At 50.7% G+C, this 22,308-nt stretch overlaps 1 protein-coding gene across 1 annotated transcript in view; it reads right to left on the bottom strand.

Annotated features, from left to right (window-relative positions):
• Positions 1-21,384, bottom strand: part of Omd (integrator complex subunit 5 omd) — a 35,941-nt gene extending 14,557 nt beyond the window's left edge. Inside the window, exons 1-4 of the mRNA XM_077690351.1 lie at positions 20,339-21,384; positions 16,955-17,151; positions 7,139-7,420; positions 2,468-2,620 (exon numbers count right to left, since the gene is read on the bottom strand). Of these exons, the coding sequence (XP_077546477.1) occupies positions 2,468-2,620; positions 7,139-7,420; positions 16,955-17,151; positions 20,339-21,245 (1,539 nt within the window). The 5' untranslated portion in view covers positions 21,246-21,384. The remainder of the gene's footprint in view (positions 1-2,467; positions 2,621-7,138; positions 7,421-16,954; positions 17,152-20,338) is intronic.
• Positions 21,385-22,308: the final 924 nt, after the last annotated feature.

Genomic DNA, 22,308 nt, shown 5'->3' with positions numbered 1-22,308 from the left:
GCTCACGAACAGCACAACCAAAAGGTGTTCTTTTCATTAAAAATACACGTTGCTTTGGTATTTCTCGTGCAGTCTACAAAAGCAGTGTTGTAATAAAACCAATGTGGATTAAAAAAAAAAACGTCTGCTCCGCACTGTACAGAGAAGCCACGCAGCTTGGTCCTTGGCACTCGTGCTAAGGACTGCCACTCACGGCTGGGCACTGGCCACTTTGACTCTTAAAGCTCGGAACGCTTTGCACTTTTCAGTCTCTGTCAGCATGAAAAGATAGGCCTAATGCTGTCACACAATCTGTATGTTGCAACTTGCACGCAGGAACTTCGCAGACACAAAGAATGGCTAGTGTTTCGAATGACCAACTAAACGGAAACACTGGCCATGAGGAAATGTAAGAGCAACAAATGTAAGAACAACAATTGATTGATCCGCTTTTTCTCGCATAGTAAATTTTTCTTTCTTTTTTTTCCTGTTGTTTCAAAGCCTAGATATTGTATAATTACATTTGGCTGACACGCTCTGTAATCATTCCCTGCTCCTTCCTGGGCCTAATTCTGGCCTGCAGTATTGCCTGAATACATAAATACCAGCCACAGTGGCTCTGTGGCTAAGGCACTGTGCTGCCGAGTCCAAGGAGGCTGGTATGACTGCCGGCCGCGGCAGCCGCTTTTCAGATGGAAGAGAAAAGCAAAAACCCCTGTGTTGAGATTTTGGTGCATGCTGAAGATCCTCCCCAGGTGGTCGAAAATTAATCCAGAGCCCTACACAATAGGCCAGGTGTAGCTTAGGTGCATTAAAGGAGCCATGAAGAGAAAATACAACTTCGTTTAATTTGAAAGAACTACGATTCAGTATCTCACTCAGCTCCATTACAGCCACAAAAGATGTTTTTTTAACGAAAAAAAGCAAGAAGTATTTAAAAACTTTCAAATTTTGCGCCACAGTGACGTGTTATGAGCAAGAATGACGTCACACGGGCCAACAATAAAACATAATTTTCAGCGCGTTAACTGCACGTTAGCATTCAAGTGATGCGGTCAAATGGAACTAGAGGCCCCATTACAGACATCCAGTCATGTGTCTTCGCGATAGGTCAGTTAGGCGGCCACCGATCGCACAAACAAGGTTCCGTGACGTCATAGAAAAGTTGCGGGAAATTGGCTAGGGTGTCGCAACTGCTTCACACGTTTTCTTTCATATCTCCGTTATTTGTTCGAAGACTGCGATGATATTGGTATCATTGTTATCGGGACTAAGCAGTCTTTCTAATAAACCCAACTTGTATTTTGTCTTCATGGCTCCTTTAAAGGCCAACTGCACGCAAAATTTCAACCACTTGAAAACGTTATTTTCCATATAGTCTGCCTAAAAGGACTGCAAAATACAAAATATGACAGCTGAAATACGCGTATCAACGGCGCAAACGGCCATCAAAAATTTGAGATTTTGAAACTGAAATTGAGAAGAGCGCGGCCATTACAGCCAAACTGAAGTGATGTTCCAGCCGGCCTAGCCGGCAAGGGAGCGGCTGTACGCATCCAGCTGGCCGGAGAAAACGTGGGCGCAAGGCTTCGCCCCACACCACAGCACTACAAGAAGTGCGCCCAGTGGAACTCGACCGGTTCTCCTGGCTGGCTGTAGGAAAAGGCATAGGGCCGGCTGCAATGTCACTTCCGCTTCACGGCTGTTTGAGCAATCTGCTGGCAGGTGCAGCGTTGTCTGCGTCAGCAGAAAACTCACTGGCTACTACTGGCTACACAAAGAAACATCCCAGGCTACTACTGGCTACTGGCTACACCAAGGCTACACGAACAAACTACTGGCACTGCCAGGGATCGAACCTGGGCCCAAAGAGAAGTGCAGCGTGAACCCGTTGTCTTGCCGACTAAGCTACGCCCAACAAGTGGAGACGGGGACGCAGAGTCTGGGGAGGGGAGGGTGCTTTTCAGAAGAGACACATGAAACCAGAGTGAGGGGGAGGCAGTGAGAGATATGATGCCATACCCGTGCGTGCCACCCTCCTCCTTACCTTCTGAAAGACACTCCTCTCCATTTTTTTTTCTGCCGACGCTGCTGCATTCGAGACGGCCCGCGTGAATCACAGGTAATGGCTGGCAGATTCATTGATTTCACTCTTTGTAGAGCCACGTGCGCGAATTCCAGTGATGCCGCACGGCTAAACGTTGTGGGTGTCGTTTACAGCTTTGCAGTCCAACCCCCTACACAGTGTGGATTCGAGCCAATTTTTAAGCGTTTCTAACTAATCAACAACGCATTTCACGGGGCTACCAGTCACGTCCCAGTTGGTATGGTGGTAAGTACTGCAGGTCCTGAAGAAATTTGGCAGAGGTTAAATTTGAGTGGAGTTGGCCTTCAAACCCCGCAACCAGGTCAATCTAAGCAAACAAATACTAAACAGTTCCCAGGCCCCCATACAGATCAGCACCCTGGAATACACAAGAGCACCCACGGGCGAGCTTGCTCCTCCGGCGGCCAGCTTGCGGAGGTTCTCCACGAGGCGGGTGGGGCTGTCGACGCGCCCCGACCTCAGCTCGGCCATCAGGTGCGAGATGGTGTGCGTCAGGCAGTTCACGTGCACCACTTCCACCTGGTAGATCAGCGCCTGCACACCACACACCCACCAGGGGTCAGCCCTCCGACAACACCAGCTTCCGGGAGGCACGAGGAACAGCGTCAGACACCCGGTACAAAGGAAGAGCGTGCACTTTCCACCATACCTGTAATACCCCTGTCACAGGAAAGATCTAATGACATTTAGAGCAAATGTCATATGCTCTAAATGCCATTAGTTTGGCACTACACAAGAATACCGAATGACATTCGAGGCGAATGGCATTTAGCGGCTAAATGAGGTGGGGGAGTTCTTCAGCGGTCCAATGAGTCGCCTAGACAGCAGTGGCGCATCACTAGACAAGAAAGTTCAGCACTGAACTCAAGAATACTGTTTCTAAAGACTGACAGTAAATTTATATTCTCCCCTTTACATTGTTTTTCAAATAAAGATAAACAAGTACTTACAGAAAAGACTCTCGTCCCCAATGTGCGCGCCACCCTGATACGGATTTCTTGCGGGCTTGTCTCAGCTAGTGATGTCTACTTACGTCACCTAAAATTGTGATTTCTTCCTTCTTAAAGGAGCCATGAAGAGAAAACAAAAGTTTGTTTTATTCGAAAGATTAGGTGTTTCATAGTACCCCAAGCGCTTTCCCGGAAGCAAATGATGCATTATTCACTGAGAAATAAGGCAATTTAAGCCAAAATTTTAAATATCCCGCTAAAATTGAACATTCCGTGACGTGTACAATGGCGTCATAGAGCCGGTCCATGAAACAGATACTTAGTATGTCGACTCCATATAGCACCCACACGCGGGAGTCAATCGAGACGGCGGCCATTTTAGAAATACTAGTAAAACCTAGTGCACCCGCAGCCCTAGTCATGGAATCGCCTGATCCGGAGAACAAAACTCTCGCCGAGGAGCTCGGGCTTGCATTTAACAACCTCACACCACAAAAACGCTCAATGCTTCTAAGTGCACGAGCGGCAAGAGTTGTGGGATACGCGGTGGACGGGAAAGCGACCATTCCGCGATAGCCAACAGACGAACGCCCAGCCGTCGGCACCGCTGCCTCGTCAGCCCCGTCGCGACGGACGAATATAGACTGGTACGTATGTGCCGTGTTTTGATTACGGTTAATAATAGTTCAATTTCAGTAGCAGTATCACTTATGCCAGTTGGCCGGTGTCGTGTATGGAAAGCCGTTCGCGCGAGCTCTCTGCTTCGACCAGAAAGATACGAGCGTCAATGCGCGGTGTTTACGGCATTTTTTTCCCCAAGGTCAGAGCGATTTGACGAAGTCGGCGACGAGCGCCAGCAGGTCCCAGGAGTGAGCTAACGTAAGGGTCCCTGCCGTAACTGAACAAACTGAAGTTTTCAGTGGTTGTAAACTGGAAACGAGCTCGTAACGACAGCAGCAAGCCAACACCATTCGAAACTTACGCGACGACTGGCACTATCTCGTCGCTTCTTGCTGTTCCTTACTCCCCTCGTTTCTATTTTTACCTTTGCTGGTTGGCGATATGACGGACAACCTCCTGCGAAGGGATTACGATACGAAGCAAAATCGCGGCTGTGCGTGCTGGAACGGTTCGTTGGCCCCGAAGAGCCTCGAACCCGAAAATTCGTCTGCGCGACGGCGAGATGTCGAGCTCGGCCGGCGCGCTAGTTTCGTACGCATTGGCGCACACGCTTGCGAGTTCGTTCTGACCTTCAACCGTTTACTCCACCGTTTTTTGTCATAAAAAGAATGTGCAGTATGTTTCACGGGAATTTAGCTCGCTATGCAAACTGTAAGCCCTGCCTAACATGCGTTTGCTTCTGCCAGCCTCCGCCAATCGCAGAGCTTAGCCCATGTGACGGCATAGGTTCTGTTGCGGGAAATGAGCTGGTGGGTCGCATGACCATTCCCGTTTTTCCTAATTATGTAGCTTATTTGAGCGAAGTTTGCGTTATAAGTGGTGTCGTTATGGTTCTAACGAGGCAATCTTTCGAATGAACCAAACTTGTGTTTTCTCTTCATGGCTCCTTTAATTCAAAAAAAGTATTATTTGTTTTGTTTTGAAAAGATATCATACATGAAAACATTCTAGCTGCACCTGAACAATAATTTTGCAATTTTGTGAGCTTGCTAATCGTCACCGCCATCCCTCCCAAATGACACTTGTTTCGCCGTGTAGACCCACACGGCCGAACCGAATGTCATTAACAGCTAATGTCATTCACTTTGAATGACATTAGATTTGCTGTGTGACAGGGGTACTACTCAACAATGGTGTCTGGTTGCCAACTAGCCCAGGGAAACCACAGTTCCTCAATATACGTATCAAACACCAGTTCATGATTGACCCCCCAGCACCAATTTTACGCGTTAGAAACAAAAACAAAAGAAAGCACTTGAGCACCGCTTCAACTTCCCGTCGATGGATGGCAGGTTAGTACACCTGCCCCGTTCCTGCCCCTGTTTTTACCCAGTGCAGGGGGTCCAACTGCTGACCGGCTTTTGAAACACAAAGGGCAAGAGGTGGGGAGGGGCCGTCTGGAAGTTTTTCTACAGTCCCTAGAAATTTGGCTAGTATGCTTGCTTTTGCCGGTTTTGCATTACAACGGTGTGCCGTCGCAGTGATGAAAGCACGTAAAAAACATCACAGCAGTCTACTGTGGCGCCCTCTCAGTGCACCTTACAGTGCGCTCACCATGTTTGCTATTGAGGCATTATTGGGAATAAAATTGCTGTTCTAATAAATTTTGATCGAAATGTTTCGTTTACATTTCTTGCTTACCGTATTTATTCGAATATAGGTCGACCTTTTTTTTCCGAAAATGTGCTTAAAAATTGAGGGTCGACCAATAATCGTGACCGAAGAACCTCGACATATAGTCGTGATCAAAAATGGCGAGCGCACCGAGCGATCCGTTTCTCCGTCGCGCCCGGCGCTCCTCAATTTGAGGCGGCAGCGCGGAGCATCTAGAACAAAGAAAGGCAAGAAAATAAAGGAAAAAATAACAAAACAATCAGCGTAAGAAAACCACCCACAGTCACTGCCGGCTATCGCGCATTACCTGCGGCCGAACCGGACACACACGAGCGAGCTGATGTACTGGCTAGAGAGCCAGATTGGCTTGGCTTGGTGTCTTCGGAGCCGCGGTAGCGGCTAGCGCAAGGTGGGGGTAAAGGTGACTTTCGCCACCTAGCTTAGCCACCTCGTGAACGGAACGGCGTTGCCTGCTTCGCTCGCTGTCTCTACTATCCGTTTCATGCACTTTCTTTGTGTTTGCTTCGTTGTGATTTTCGCACATAACGTTTTTCTCGTGTGCATTTCGCGATGTCACGTCGGACTTTAAGCGGCGGGTGATCCTGTTTGCTGAGAACTTGAACAACTGCGCCGCTCAGCGAGAGTTAGACGTTAATGAAAAGCTGATCAGGGGATGGCGGAAACAGCGGGACAAACTTTTTGCTTGTAGGGGACTGCGTCGTGCGTTTCGTGGCCCTACAATTGGGAGGCACGATGCTCTCGAGAAAAAACTCCGGCTGCACGTGGAAGAGGAGCGTGCGATATTCAGACCAAAGCTCAACAGTTAGCGCTGCGAGGCAGGATTGGCCGTTCAGCCTTCAAAGCCAGTTGGGGGCGGGGGTGGGTAATGAACTGCGGCGCATGCGGCGCAAGTTCCGACGACGACGCAGTGTGTGGCTCCGACCAGTGAGGTGACCGCGTTGTAAATAAATGGGAGTTTTAAAAAGTTTCCTCAAGTTTTTTCTTAAAAGTATGGGTCGACCTATAATCGAATATATTATTTTTTTTTTCGGCGACTTCAATTTTTAGGGGGTCGACCTATATTCGTGCTCGACCTATTTTCGAATAAATACGGTAAGTTATTTTTTCCAGCAATTAAAAGTAAGAAATTAACGTAGTCTGCTTGCACGCCGCTTTCAGCTGTGGTCATATGCACTCGGTGGTGAGCAGACGATCAGACTCGTCTAAAGCAACAACTTTGATTTTAGAGGGCCAGTATACTGAGAGGGCACTGCAGTCGACCAGTGTGCCGTCCACCCAAGGCTTTCATTGGGAAAAAGACCCTTGGGCGGTATTCTTGTGTTTTGTCCGTTTTGTGACTGTTTTAAAATTGTCCGTTTTGAGCAAGCCCTGACTGGCTAAAAGCGAACACCCGGATACAACGCCATGCAAGCATGGCTGAGTGATGAGCCGCAGCTTCTCGGGGCAGACGATTTGGAGCAGCCGATTTTTCATCGCCTTGTTGATTTGCTGGCGGAACAAGAAACACATAAAAGATAGTTTGCAATAGGTGTAGTACGTTTAGTCGTTTAAAATGTCCTTACAAGAACAGTTCCACAAAATTCAACCCAAAGCCCGCCTACAACTGAAAGTACGTCACAACAAAATGAACGCAAAACAGAGGTTTTCAAAATGGACGAACATGAGAATACTGCCCCTGCTGAAGGCCTCGGACGGCAGACAAGCGCAATTTTCAGGGACCATAGCCTCCAGGGACTATAGCTGCCAGCAGAGAGGAGATGACAGTGGGAGGAGGGGAGGGGCTCGCCTGGAAGAAGAGCAGCTCGGTGGAGGAGCGGACGCGGCCGGCGAGCAGGCGTGCCAGCACGGCGAGGGCGGTCTTCTCGGGCCGGTGGGCGCACAGCAGGGCCAGGGCGTTCCACAGCCACATGGTGCGCGGCCCCGAGCGCGTCTCCAGCCAGCCGCACACCTCGCCCAGGCGCGCCTCCAGCGCCGACAGCAGCGGCACCTCGGCACCGCCGCCGGCAAACACCCGCTGCTGCGTCTCCAGCAGCACCCCGTCCAGCAGGACCCCGGCCGCATGGGGCACCTGCCGTTTGCAGGGGGGAGGGGGGGAGAGAGTAAACGTGTTTATGGCAAAAAGCAATGGGGAGGAGCCCTCAGTACAAGACCCCTTGAGCTTTCCCAGTCTCAAGAGCCCTCAACACCAGCAGGTGCTGATCACTGAAGTCGGAGCTGGTCAGAGCTCTCTCCCAAAGCTCGTAAGAAGAAAGGGAGGGATTTCGCGAATGTAGTGGGGCGTTGGCACAGCCCCCTACCATATTGTCACGGGACACCTAGGCGGCCAACGCCCCATACAGCCACGGCTCATCAGAGAAAGACAACGATGGCGACGAAGAAGTGGTTATGGCCGCCATGTAAATAATCTGTAAATAGATTGTTGCTCATCCTTCAACCATCGTTCTAGTCATTGGCTCTGCCGCCACGTTACATTTGGTGGAGGTGCGGGGTATCATCCCCGTCCCGGGCCCAGCTTCGCACCTCATCGGCGTTGGTGGAATCATCGAGGGTGTGTGAACCGCGTCGGGTAGCCCCAGCCCCACCGCTACAAGAACTCGATGACGTCCCCCCGCCCCGTGTCCCCAGCCCGTGACGAGCCGATCCGACGACGTTTGACCTGCCGACGACGACGACGACGTGTCCCCAGCCCTGTGGTCCGACGTGGTAGCCAGCCCTCACCGGTTCGTCATTCCATTGTAGGCGTAGCTGCTGTGGGCCGGAGCTCACCAAACCCATTGCTTACATCCGTGGTGGCAAGAGCTTCACTCTTTATTCTCATCACATTGTTCACCTTCACCGAGCTCATCATGCTATAGCGGCCTCGACCGGGACGGTCGCCTTCGAGGAAAGGGGCATGTTACACCATCAACGATAATGAAGACAGCAGCCGCATGTGGCGTCACGCACAAGCATCTGCGATGACGACGAAGCTGTGTGGGGCATGCTGCCTGGCTTGCGTGTTCCCACATTGCTCATCTTCGTCACCATCGTCACCGCGGTGCAACTTCGACCGGGACGGTCGCCCTCGACCGGGGGGGTAATGTCACGGGACACCTAGGCGGCCAACGCCCCATACAGCCACGGCTCATCAGAGAAGACAACGATCGCGACGAAGAAGTGGTTGGGTCCCAGCGCGCGCGGTTATGGCCGCCATGTAAATAATCTGTAAATAGATTGTTGCTCATCCTTCAACCATCGTTCTAGTCATTGGCTCTGCCGCCACGTTACAATATGTAGGCTTTCGAAACCTCTGTGAGACGCCACGGCGACAGCCACTACGACAGAACGCAGTGGTGCTCTACTTGGGTCTAGCGAGCGACCTACGACGTCAAGGTGAGCCCCTAATGAGCTCTGCACTTAAAATCCTAGCAGCACAAGAAACACTTCTCTTCGTAAGACCCAGTGTCCCCTAGGAAAAATCACTGTAGCATGTGCCCCTCCTAGCTTGCGGAGATCATGAAACAACTTTGACCGCTTATACACGGTCACACGCTCCCAGAACCTTCTGGGAGCACAAACAACTTCAGGAACAGAGGCCACTTTCAACCAGGCTTTGTTCAGCACTTCCTTCGCAGCACTCATCAAATGCGTGCAGTGCCAAACAGAACTCGGGTAGGTATGCGTTATGTCCGCGCGGTCAGTGACGAGCTGACGCACGGGCACACTTGAAAATAGGGTTTATTCACTCAAGAAGAACGCGGATTTTTGCGACTGCTCTGCAGCAAGGTCCCCAAAGCGTCTCTGGCGCATTGTCCATCGCACCGCGGAGTCGGGGGCGGCGTCGGCGAGGGAAAGGGCCCTTTGCGGGGGACACTAATTGGCGCGCGGTCGAGAGGCGCCGACCGGCGCGCTGTCGGAAGGTGCCGAAACAGAATGCGCTTCCGCTGGGCACGAACACAACAGTATGCATCTGCATCAAGGGAATGTTCCGCGAACCAGCTCTGGTTCTCTGCACAAAATCCCAACCCCACAAGGAACGGGGCCGGTTGCACAGAAGTTGTTTCTGTGAGTCTGGTTGACGTCCGGACTTTGACTGTTTATCTATCTGGGATTCAGGGTCAGTGCTTCACTGTGCCGTTGCTCCTTACTTGCTTCCATATGCTAGTCTGACTGCAGCCCGATAGCAATTCAAACAAGCACCTCCCAAAGTGGGGACCCATTAGTGGGCCTGTCCAGAGTTGAACTGATCCCGAAGCAGGCTTTGACGAAAGTTAAATTTTACACTCAGCTATTGCTGGAGTTAAGACTGTCACTCCCCATAAGAAGACCACGACCAGCTTTATAGACAGCAACCTGCCCATTCTAGCCGACGACAATGGGAGCCAGTTTGCCAAAAAAATTTCCGTGTAGGGACAACTTCCTCTGCTAGGTGGGGCTAAGTTTAACCCCTAACTTGCCAGCTTCACTTTGCTCGCAGTGGGGTCTGCGCTACTCACATAAAAGTAGTGGTCATACCAATCAATGCCGAATGTACCGATCACTACCTATAATAGCGGCCAGTACCAAGAGTTTACGGTCAAGTCTAGACCTGTTTCTTAGCTATGCAAATGCCAACGTACACAATAACATAACAAAACTTTATTTCAGAAGGTGGACGCGCCGGTCAGCATGGGGAAGAAAGGAAGGTGGGGGGGGGGGAGAGTTTAAATGTTACATTCTGCGGTCGACGCCTGAAGAGCGCGCGAACTCCCACAGAGAAAGCAGCGTCTGCCTTGCAGTGGCGGGTTGCAGCGGGGTTGTCCATTCCACAAGCCGCTGGACGCCGGGCGGAAGATACTGTAAACGGAGCGTTTGAAGGCCGGGACAGTCCCACAACATGTGGTGGACAGTGGGCGTGGCTCCTGTGGAGCAAGAGGTGCAGGCAACTGTGGCCACAGATGGCGCAACCTCGACGGCACGGTGGTGACGTTTTGGCACATACGCACGCCACTTGGCCAACACATCATCGGTTAGCGCGGCACCAGCCCGTGCCTTGTGCAGAAGTACTTGTGCGCCACGGGGCAATCCAACGGGCAGGGGGGCGGGGTCTGGTGGAACCAAGTTCCGCAACGACTGTTTGGACGCGTGCCGTGCTGCCGCTTTTGCTACACAATAAAACCACGTACACAATACACGTACACAATAAAACCACACCGCTACCATATCCGTCTGCTCGACCAGCATTCTTTATTTTCAAGCATTTTCGTTCATTTAAACATACAGTAACTTTGCCGACTTTCACTTTACATTGAGGAGCTTTCGTTTGACGTGACGTTCATCTATGCACATCAAAAAGTTGACAGGGAAAGTTCAAATTTGATTAAGCACACAAACAGGGCCATTGTGTGTGTGGAAAAGCCATCATTCTTGCGGGAAAACAGTGTTTTTCCAGCGAAGGGAGCACTATTCGAACGCAACCTTCTAGCGGGTTGTGGCGTTTTCACTGTAATTGGAGCACCATGTTTGTAGAAGCTCCCTCGGGCAAAGCTCACAAGCCAAACAAATGGCAAAGTTGAGTGTTGCAGCCGGCCCTGGTCAGTGCCTCGGAGAAGAACCACAGTTATCTTCGGGATATATTTTTGAACCACTGCTCGTGTACCGGAGCAATTGGAACCTGGTGAGAACAATTTGGCTTTACTGTGCACCTACAGGGCTAGCTCAGCTGTACGCAACAAATACGATCGCGCAGGATATGTGCACTGAAAGTGTGATACAAAAATGTTGCCGGACCTTTCAGCATATGCTTTTGCGAAAGCATTTCTTTTGACTCGGTTTGTCACCAAGCTTCTTTCCTAAGTTGACTGCAACCTACCACCTCGACATCAGACTCACTGCAGCTAGTTTTTGAAGAATCTCTGCTCATGCTACACTGCCTCCACAGAAGCTAAAGGCCAACCAGGCCTGCGTGGGAAATTTCTGACATGCTTTTTTTTTTGTTATACTCGTGCTATGCATCATGCATCAGTGGGAACTGACCACGCACCAAGTGTTTCCTCCTCTTTTTCTTTTTTCTTTTGATGTACTATATGAAACAGTGCGTGCAAAGTGCTTCTTCCGGCTCATTTTTCTGATCCATGCTAAAAAGCAAAACATGCCGAATATGTTTTGGGGGTTCTATTCTTTCGGGTGTACGCGTGATATCAAACACGTGAAACGCCATGGAACGCGCTGGCAAAGGGTTAGTAGCTGTGGACACTTTTTTGCGGGCAATATCTTGGTGGGTGCGCGTTCGGTGGATGCCAGCCAAGGGCATGCTTTCACCAGCCTATTCAAATAACAATTTCGTGTTAAATTATTATTTGAGCACACCGTCAAGCCAGTGATGTTTTGTGTGGCGATTTTTCCTTATTTCGGGGAATTTTCAGCCGTAATTTTGGCCAGGAGGAAAAAAGGGAATCTTTAATAGATGCAGAGAATTTTAAGAGTTTTGGAGTTAAAAAAAATAATGTCAGCAAACTGGACCTCGCATCATTTATTATTGCTTTCTTTTTAAAAGTTACGCTACAGTTTGTCAAATTTATGTTCAAATACCCACAGTTGTGCTTGCGCAAGCCACCAGCATCCTAGACCGCTTCCCATAGAGTTCATAAAACAGGAGGGTGCATAGAGAAAAGAATACTCCATAAGAAAGATCTAGTACAGTGTGAAGAGGTGGCGGCTGAAGGGCTGAAGCCTGTTCACATGTATTACTGCGCAATATACAAAAAACTAGTTTGGGTGCGCCTTAGTCTGCGTGCTGTCAAGATGGTGCCAACAGTACAGGCGCTTAGCTAAAATTACCTCAATTACCCAACGATGTGTCGTTCTTTTTCATACGGGCAGTTTCAAATTAGAGCTTTAGCATGCAAAGTAAGCATGCCATTCGGAACAAAACGTGAAATGCATAGTAAAATGCTGCTGAGCGGCATCAAATGGAATTTAGTTCACACTGAAACTCTGATTCCCTGAACGGCACATGCGTCTGGAAGGCTTTGTAAAGTGGCTCAAAACTGAACAGGAATTCCCATAAAAATCTATCAGCTACAAAATGAGAATGCAGGGAAATTTAGAAGAAATTCTTGAGCAACCTGCGGGGAAAAATGCTACAAAATAGAGAATTCCTGAACCTAGAAATGGGAATTTTTCTTCCCAGTACGGGATATCACTGTGTTGAGCCCACAGAAGGTGTGCCCTTCCACCAGCGTGAGTTGGCAAAGTCTGAGTAGAACGGACCGAGAAATAGATGAAAGAAATGAAGGAAGCTCAAACTAACGCTGTACACAACCTTCACGACCACCACAAAAGTTCAAGTCCACGATTGCAGCCAATTTGCTTCTTCGCTCCCGCAACGACCTTTACCCCATCGTTGTTGCTATAAGTGTGAGCTTTTTCCATTTTTTTGGAAGTCATAATCGTTGGAATTAACCCTGGAGGGGCGTACGCTATGACGTGTCTTTCTCATTGCGAGTAGGTGTTGCCACAATCACGGTGAACGCTCGAGTCTTTCTCGTTCCGAGCAAGTGTTTCCATGATTACAGCGAACACTAAAGCTTTTTTTTTGGCCAATCTTGGCCAATCTCCCTAAGTGGATATGCTTGGCTAGACAAACGTGCGCCGGGGACACTGGCTGATTGTCGCGAGGCACGCAAACACGAGCGCTCGGCATTTTCTTGGTTTTTAAGTGCGATGCACTTCTTAAGCGACCCTGAACCTGCGTCCACCGGCGATGTCCGCATAGCATACCCACGTGGGGGATTGGCCAGGAATCTCCTCGTCTTCCTTGGCAACGGGGGGAGATGGGCGCGCGCTGCCTGGCCGCTGACATGGCACATACCCACGTGGGGGATTGGTCAGGAATCGGGCGTGCGAAGGGCTAATGCACCCGCTTAAAGGAGTACTGACACGAAATTTCAAAGCTGAGATCCGCTCTAGCAATCAAGTACAACGACAACACAAATAGGTGTCTGTGAATAAATGCATCTTTCTTTCTTTGTAGTTGTGTGTGTGTGTGCGTGATCTCTCTTTCGCGAACATTACCGAACCGCGCAAATTCAACTCGTGCATTCGCACTTTCACATTCTTCCCCTCGGGGAAATGCGGGGAATTTTTTTATCTGCCGGGCGGTCGCCGCAATCTTGGCCAATCTCTTTAAGTGGGTATGCTTGGCTTGACAAACGTGTGCGGGGAATGCTGGGCGGTCGTAGCAAGACATGCACACATGAGCGCTAGGCATTTTCTTGGTTTTGTTAAAGGAGTACTGACACGAAATTTCAAGGCTGAGATAACTATGTAAAAAGCTTCCCTTGTAGAGGAGACACCCTCTCGGAAGTTTAAACCGTAACCGTTCGGTAGAACATATTTTAAATCAATTTCAATCTTTGAGCAAACGAGCAAGCTCATCACGTCATCTGCACTTCGACCCAAATGGCCAATGTCAGGGCTCCCGTGACGTATTCAAACGGCCGCGGTGCTGTTGGTGTGCGCTTTTCCGCCTTGTGCATCATGTCACAGTTCTGGGGACTGACGTCATGTGCGAAGACAGCCAGGTGGGCCATACTCGTGCGCGCGTGCGCCCAGCCCAGCATCGGCTATGGTGCGACGAGAACAGTGATGTCACATGCGGCTGCCTCATGGCGTATTCGGTTGGGCGTTTACGAGCGCTCTGGAGTGCTCTGAAAAGTGGCCGCGCCTTCTGTTGGTAGAATTCGAGCACTCGAACTACCTTCAGTTGGTTCTTTCGGAGTGTCAGCCTCCGACTCGGAGCGCTCCCGACCGCTCTGACTTCGAAGTGAGAGAGAGGCGCGATCTGGCCGGGAGGACGGGTCACGTGACACAAAATGCTGCGGTTTACCCGGCGGCTTCCCGCGCGGGCTGCAGGGTGGCACTACAGGCGTGCTGCTCCGAGATCGCCGATGCATTCGGTTGGTATGCTGCCTCTCGCGCTCTGATTGCCAGCCGCCTTGGCATCTGGCGACTCCGAGCCAGAGGACCGGAGCGGCCAACCGAATACGCCATCAGTGTCCGCTTCACTCAAACCGAAACTGCCACGAATAAATGGAGCTGTAAGTAATTACTTATGCTGCGCTCAACAATTTAATGTGCCATTATATGATTAGTGGGCTTGTAGGCATCTATACCCGAGAAAAAAACTACATGAAAAATTCGTGTCAGTACTCTTTAACTGCCGGGCAGTCACTGTGAGGCCCGCGCTCACATGTGCATGCTCACGTGCGTGTGCGCTCAGCAATTTCTTGGTATTTTCAACTGTTGACACGAAAAATGCCGATTTGCGAAACAGCTTTGCTGTTAATAACAAGGATTGCAGGCCAAGCAAACGTACATGCAGCAGAGAAATGGGGATCAAATGCAGCGCCAGCTGGTGCAGTATTATCCGAAAGAACTAAAAAAAGCCGGCCAAGCAACAACAAAATTCAGTATGTGGAATTGGCAAGCATGAGTGGGTCACTATCTATAAAGCTGGTTGTGATGAAGACAGCTCCATTGATAGATAAAGTTCACATTCAAAGTATCCGAGATGTGTAGCCAGAGACCATTGTGTGTGAGTGTCAAATGTAACCCTGACAACTTCTTGTGTTGAATTGGGCCCTCAGAGTTTTCTTCCGGCCTCCATGCAATGCGCACTGAATTCAATTCAATGCACCCTATCATGACCTCCTTGATGATGATGGCTTTCCTTCAAGGCACTACAAGCTTGCAGTGAAGCATACTTCACAGGTTTCCCCAACTACCTCAGGCTGGTGCCAAAGGCTGGGACATCTGTCACAAAAAAAGTGGGCCTAGTAGCCTTTCAAGACTGAGTTGCTTAAGAAAAAAAAAAAAAAAGTGCACAACTGCCATTACTGTCCACTCATGCTCAAAGCTACTTCATTCTCAGAATTACGTCCAAGGTCGTGTGTTCGATCCCAGCCGCAGTGGCTGCGTTTCAGCAAGAGTCGAAAAGCTCAAACACCCCCCGTGTTTCGGTGCACGTTAAAGATCCCCTGCAGGTGGTAAAAATTAATCCGGGGACCTCCATCATGGCGAGCCTCAAAGCCCAGGCGTAGCTACGGCCTGTAAACCTCTCAATCAATCAATCATTCTCAGAATAAAAATACAACTCTGTTCAAGAAACCGTTTTTAAGCATGAAATGCCACCAGCTGTGCCCAAGCTATCTTCACTTGTTTGCGCATGTGTGGCCACGCTAAGCCCAGATGTGAATACTAGTTAGACGGTTTGCAAGTTCTGAGCACACTGTTTCTGACACAGCAACCCTCTCCTGCACAAGCTATACTACAGCGCCCAGAAGTCTGCCCTGGATCAACGGTGCAAGTTTGACTAGGACAGACCCTGTGCAATTTCCCCGCACTCATCCGTCCATAATACAACATCACAAGTGCTCCTCCACTGCGTCTAGAACCACAAGCTGTGTGGTTCTAGAGGCTGTGAGGTGCAGAAAGGCACCGACACCACAGTGCGGAGGAAAGAAGCCCAGTGGGCGGCAGACAACATTCTGGAGCCCAGAGAAGCAAGCTTGAGTTCTCCCCTTCCCTCACTGATCGATGTCAGTGCCTCCTTTCTCCTCACTGGTCAACGCACGCGACGCAGCAAATCGGGTGAGTTGGCGCAAGTTGATGTCGTGAAACAGCGCAAACACACATACGCTTGCCCCCTATATCCTGCATCCCTCCTCTACTAGACCCTGCAGTGCAGGAGATCCTTGGAAAGCAATAGACTTTTTCCAGTAGCGTTCCGCGCATGCACTACTCTCGCTCCCAGAGGCCGATCCGCCATTATTGGGGGCAAAATGTAAACAAAACAGCGCCATATTAGATTAGACAGTTGCGAACGCTGAGCAATCTAAGTGTCGCTCCGTTTTCTGAGTTCTGAAAGTGGCCGACAAGTAGGTGATACTGCCATCGAAAAATTTCTCTGCCACCAAAACCCCGGGACGGCTTCCTCAACTGCGCAGGACAGGCGGGAAAAAAGGGGGGGACACGTTCTTCTATAATCCCCACAAAGTGTGGTTCAGGGGGCCACCGCTAGAGGGCTATGCTACTGGAAAAAGGTTAACTGGAAAAAGGTTAAGGAAGTTAACTTCAAGGCTGTCGAGGCGACGAAAAGAAGATTAGAATGCTGGTGGACGAAAAGCAGAGGGGAATATTGCCTAGGACAGTTACCACCTGTAACAGGAAAATAAATGTATTTTGTGCCTAGTAATCTTTTTGTGCCTGCCCTAAGCAGCGCTAGTATTAAACTAAGAGTATAAAACATAGGTACATTAGTCCTTTTTGGTAAGATGACATGTCATCACCCCGCTACAAAGGGGAAACCAATAGCAATCATCATCAGGTCCATTTTCGCGTGTATCTAAAAGAATTGCACTGTCCTCTACTCGGCCGAGCCAAGGAAACACATGGAGTGGAGGACAAGCCCAATGCAGCCATGAGTGCCTGTCCTTTTTTCCATCTGTGTGCGTGTCTGCGCTGTTTCACAAGAGGGTCAACACGAGCTGTCGCCTCTCCAGCGTTCCAATCAACGCCGCCAACCGACCCGAATCCCAGTTCTGGCAAAGGAAGAGAGAAGTGCGGAAGAAGGGACACCCACCGCGGGCACCAGCTGTGCCGAGAACTCGCTCTCCCCGGCCGCGATGTCCAAGATCTGTCCCAGGAAGCGCAGGTCGGCCGAGCCCGTCTGGACAATGAGGACCACCGTCAAGCTGAGCAGGTCCCGGGTGCCAGGGATCTTGGCCGACTCCCACTGGGCCGTCAGCGTCGACAGCTTGTTCAGCGTGTCCGCAGACACTGCACGACGACGACGAAGACGACGATGATGGTTGGTTTACGCTGCCGCAAGGCTACCGAAGAGCAAAAGGCGCCAAAACAAATAGCTACCTCTAAAGTAATGCACAAAGGAAGTAAAGTCAGGTGGTCATGGTACAGGAGTGCGACAGAGCGTGAACAATTGTGGACATGACTTTTAAGAGCATTTTTGAGGGTTACAATCGTCGTCATTCCCACTTGAACTGCTCAGCCAGCATTCACATTTCCCGCTCTACGGAACGGTGCTGCCATCTCGTGAATGCCGCGCCTTCATCATCCGCCAATGCTTTACCAAAATAAGAGAACAAGATGAACACCTCGGCGTTCTACGGTGCGTCAAGTAGGTGTTTTTGGTATTACCTGTTCTATCTAGTTAAAACATTTATTAAAGCAAAACTGTAGCTGTTACTTTAATACATAAGGGCTACAGATCCTAGTATAGTGTACACGTTTTCTATTGCAGCAATGGTTACGAAACGGTGGTCACGTTGACAACTAAGACATGACCTAATTTATTAACTACTTATGAGATCGAGTTGTTTATGGTTTTTAAGTGAAATTTCGGTTATCAAAAGCATACACAGGCAGTTCCAAATTTTTCTGGCAGCTACATCCTAATGTGTGTTGGCTGGTAAGTTGGCTGGTGTATAGCGCCAGGCTGTACAGCAGATGTGCTTAAAAGGCAAATAATTCCCTGGTTCTGAAGACCACGTGTAATTCTATGAATGGGATGAGGTGAGGTGTAAAAATTGGATCTTTGTCAAAAACTTGAAAAAAAAAAAAAAAGCCAGATGAAAAACATGCGGTCTTCAGCTAAAAAGCACGATGGGTGTAGTGGAATGTGCTGTTTGTATAGTTCTGGGAAGCATATTCATTGTGTTGTGTCGAGTGCCTTGCATCGAACGGGGACATGGATTAGGGATAGGCCCTCTCCACACGCTCAGCACAGGGGGATCATGGTGATGCGGACAGGCACACAGCTGGGCTTGGCAGCGCAAGAACAGCACTCGGTTCTTGGCCTCAAACCTAGTGGAAACTGAAGGAAGTGGCAGTGAAGAGAAAACACAACCTCGTTCAACTGGAAATAAATAGTATTCGGTGACCTGCTCAGATTCATTCCATCCCCAAATTACATTTTCTAAGTGAAAATAAAAAATGCAAAAAAGTGTTTGCGCTTGCATGAATTGCCATTTACGTGCATTGTACTGATGTGCAACTGTGATGCTGTGCCGAACAAAATAAATCAGAGGCTGTGGGTTCGTCAAGCTGCCTGTGAGCAGCTTTTTTCCCGCTGCCCTCCCATCTACCATGCGTGATGGCAAATAAACATGATTTGATTTGATCACGCCCCTCTTGCCCATATACGTCCCTGTAGCACAAAATCTGAAAGTGTTCGAGCACTTCTTGCATTTTTCCAGCTAAAAAAGTGTCTTTCGTCACTGGAATGGCACTGAGTCACTGCAGGCTAGTTCTTTCAAACTGAACAAAGGTGTGTTTTGTACTCACGACCCCTTTAAAGTCTACACACAGGCTTGGAGTTTCATAAATGCAAAGTTGTATGAGTGAGTGCCCATATGTGCGACACATGCAAACCCTTGCGTGTTTGCATGTGTCGATCACAGTGACAGCAGAACGAAAACGTGTGCTGCACAATTCAAACACTTGCAACCTGGGCAAGCGCAGACCTGGCGGCACATAAAAGTAGCTCTATGGGAGTGGGTGGAGGAGGCGGACTGTCGGACATTGGAGGGCTGTTTGCGGCTGCAGATGGCTGCATTACGAGCCAAGTGTGGCACTTGGCACCCCAAGAGACAGCAATGACTGGCCAGGGCACACGGTGAAACCCTTATGTGCATGGAATCTGGAGAGTGTGAGGGGGAGGCCGTGAGACATGCTGGGAGGTGGTGATGCGCTGCAAGATGATGCCATTGTGTGCTCGGCAATGACGCATTCCCTTCCTGAGACACAGATTGACACCACACCCTGAGATGCAGTTCGTGAAACCGACGCAGAGGCCTGCCATCGCTGACATCTGGGTGGGACGTTTCAAACGCAATTTACAACATGCTCGGCCGCAGCGAGATAATGGCAGAGTAGCACGCGGTGTGTTTGCGTGTCACGTGATAACTTTTTGAGATGCGGTAGCTATGCGGCATTATCAAGAAGACTGCAGTTCGCGCTGCGCACAAATTTAACATTAGGGGGTGTAGTAATCATCAGCCATTCATACTGAAGTGCTGTTCCCGTGCCCCCCCCCCCCCTCTACCCTGACTGCCTCATTTTGCAGTCTTTCGTTTTTGTTGTCTCGCAATGAGCCAGCTGCATCCTTGCTCGTGTCTCCAAAGGAGCTCCCCTGAGCCCGTTGTCGGCAGAGTTCTGCAATATAGGTGGTATTCGTTGAAAAGTTTAGCTGACAGTTTCTTTGCTTGGCTACACTGGAAACGGCCACAGACAAGGCCGATGCACCACGGACATGGCGCAGCTTGGGCCACTGCGCCTGCATGCCGAAGAAAAAAAACTCCGGCATGCATCGTCTGCTCCGTTTCAACCCGATTCTCAACGGTGGTGTCAACAGAGATGCTATTAATCGCACTCACACTGGACTCGAGGCAGTACTTTGCGTTCGGTGAGGTTTGAGTTTGTTAACGTGCAACACAGTCATGTGCTTAGCACGGACAAGTACCGCCATGCCACGGAGCCCGCCGTAACGAGTGACGGCGCACTCACACGGTTGCCTGCATGCTCGCCTCGCCAGTGAATACAAGCAATACACCAGTAGCGAAACTCCACTTCAGAACCTGGGCAGTGAGGCCACCCTGCTTCGTTGAAGCTGACGTGAGGGGCAAATGTACTGGCGCAGAGCGCCTAGGGGACAAAATGGACTTCGCCAAACATTTATGCCGAACCTGACAAAATGAAACTCGTTTTTCATATCCGGCAACCATAAATTATGCACTGTTTCCTTGTGTTTCCACGGTTTCTATTTTTTGACTTACGGCAGCAGCCGTAAGCACTTGGGTACTGCTTCAACTTCCTGTCGACAGATGGCAGGCTACGAAACTCTCCCTGTGCTTTTGATACACGGGGCCTACGGGGAGTTTCGCAATTGGTCTGTGTTGAGGAACTCTGGCCGACAGGCTCATGGAGGGGCCCCCACGCGTGCACTCACGGACTTTGGTGAACTCGGAGACGACGGCGGCGAGCAGGTGGTCCGACATGGAGGCCAGCTGCAGCAGGAACGGGATGGTGGCTAGCTGCTCGCGCGTCGGGTTGGCCTGAGCGAAGCTCTCCTGCATGAGGGCCACCAGGGCACGCCGAATGTCGGCCGCGTGCTGCCCGACCAGGTGGCCGAGGATGCCGACCACCGAGGCGAGCTTGGGCACCTTCCTCTCGGCGCCGACCTCGGGCTCGTCCTCGCCGATGAAGTCCCTGAGGCCGCAGGCGAGCACGCGCCGGATCACGGTGTCCGGGAAGCAGGAGCCGATGTGCGCCACGACCCAGTCGAAGTGCGGCGAGTGCTGCACCGAGGTCTCCAGCAGCGCGTCCACGCACTGCTCGGGGCTGCTGTCGATCAGCGCCGACAGGCACTGCGTGCTGAGCTCGACGAGCGCGCGCGTCGCCGGGCACGCCATCCACAGCTGCAGCGCCTCGGGCAGGCTGGACGAGTAGTGCATCCGCCGGTCGGCGTACTTGCGCGTCAGCTGGCCCAGCAGCTCCAGCGACCACGACGACACGATGGGTGCCCACGCGCCCACGTTGGCCTCGATGAAGCCCGACAGCACGCGCTGCACCTCTTCCACGGCCGACTCGCGCTCCTCCGCGCCGCCGGGCTCCTCCGAGTCGAGCCGCGCGATGTGCCGACTGACGGCGTCGTCGAACAAGCTGTGCATGTACTCCAGCACGGCCTCGCGCGCCACGGGCAACGTCTTGAGCAGCCGGATGGCCGCCTGAGCCACGTCCGAGCTGCGGATCTTGCTCTCGTAGCTCGAGGTGCCGGCCAGGAAGAGCCGCAGGTCGTTCAGCGTGGCGTCCGGCGCCGCGCTGTTGCTCTCCGAGTGCATCGCGCTCGCCGCCATGACCCGCCGTCCTCTTCAGTCCTCCAGAGACGCGGCACAAGGGCTGACCTGGTACGGGAGGCGCATGGTCCAATTGCAAGCACACGCGCGGGCAACAACTGATTTTCTTCGCCAAACAGAACAAACGGACGCGCTCATAAAGTTGCTCGATGATGGTTTTCTCAACATTTGGATCTGGATTGGCTGGTGGCTACGAGTAAGTGGGCACAAACGAAGCCGCTCCGGAATCCACACACAGTATAAAAATATCTGTGCTGTTTCGGTTTCGAGTGATGCTCCAAAATTTTTTGCTGCAAATTCATGTCCTTCCAACCTACCCCCTGTCCCCTTCCCATCTTTTGAGCGGTGGATGGCTCGTCTGACCGATCCGGAACTTGGACTATAGTGCCTAGAATCGCTAGAATTTTGGACACCAGCAAGACTGTTTAAAGAGGGCCTGGACGGCAAGCGGAGTGTGAACGGGGCCAAGTGTTCCTTGCCATATCAGCACGTCCTCTCTCTCTCTCTCTCTCTCTCTCTCTCTCTCTCTCTCTCTCTCTCTCTCTCTCTCTCGTTTCATTCCTATTTCTTGGGCCACTGGTCGCCTTTACACGCGCATAATTTCTTTCTACCCTTTTAGGAAGCGGATTTCCTCCATACCTTCACAGCATTCACAGCACTGCTACCTTACTGGCAACGTTGGTGTACAGTGCCTAGTACTTTAAATTACCGTAAAAGTTATCATCTGCGCATTGATTTTAAGCGTATTTGTGTTGTGCTCTGTGCCACTAAACTCTTCGGGACGTGAATGAATGACTTGCTCCTTCGTTGAAACGTACGGGCCTTTCAGCCGGAGCTCGGCAGAATCGCAAGTGTTCAGCACCACGCCGCAAGTTTCCCTGCCTTCAGCTTGAGATGTCTCGCCGAACAAGGGATAGCAGTATCCTTCCAAAAGACTGGAAATATAGAATATTCTGGGAATGTAAATTACTGTGTACGTGGCAGCAAGATATCCGCTGCCAAGGCATAGCTGCCGCTGGCCCGTCAGCATCTGATGTGTTCAAAATATATGCGTTGTTCTGTG

Source organism: Haemaphysalis longicornis, unplaced genomic scaffold (genome assembly GCF_048455015.1).
Source record: "Haemaphysalis longicornis isolate Haplotype H1 unplaced genomic scaffold, Haemaphysalis longicornis Haplotype H1 scaffold_10, whole genome shotgun sequence".
Taxonomy (NCBI): domain Eukaryota; kingdom Metazoa; phylum Arthropoda; class Arachnida; order Ixodida; family Ixodidae; genus Haemaphysalis; species Haemaphysalis longicornis.
This window is presented reverse-complemented; position numbering and strand designations above follow the sequence as displayed.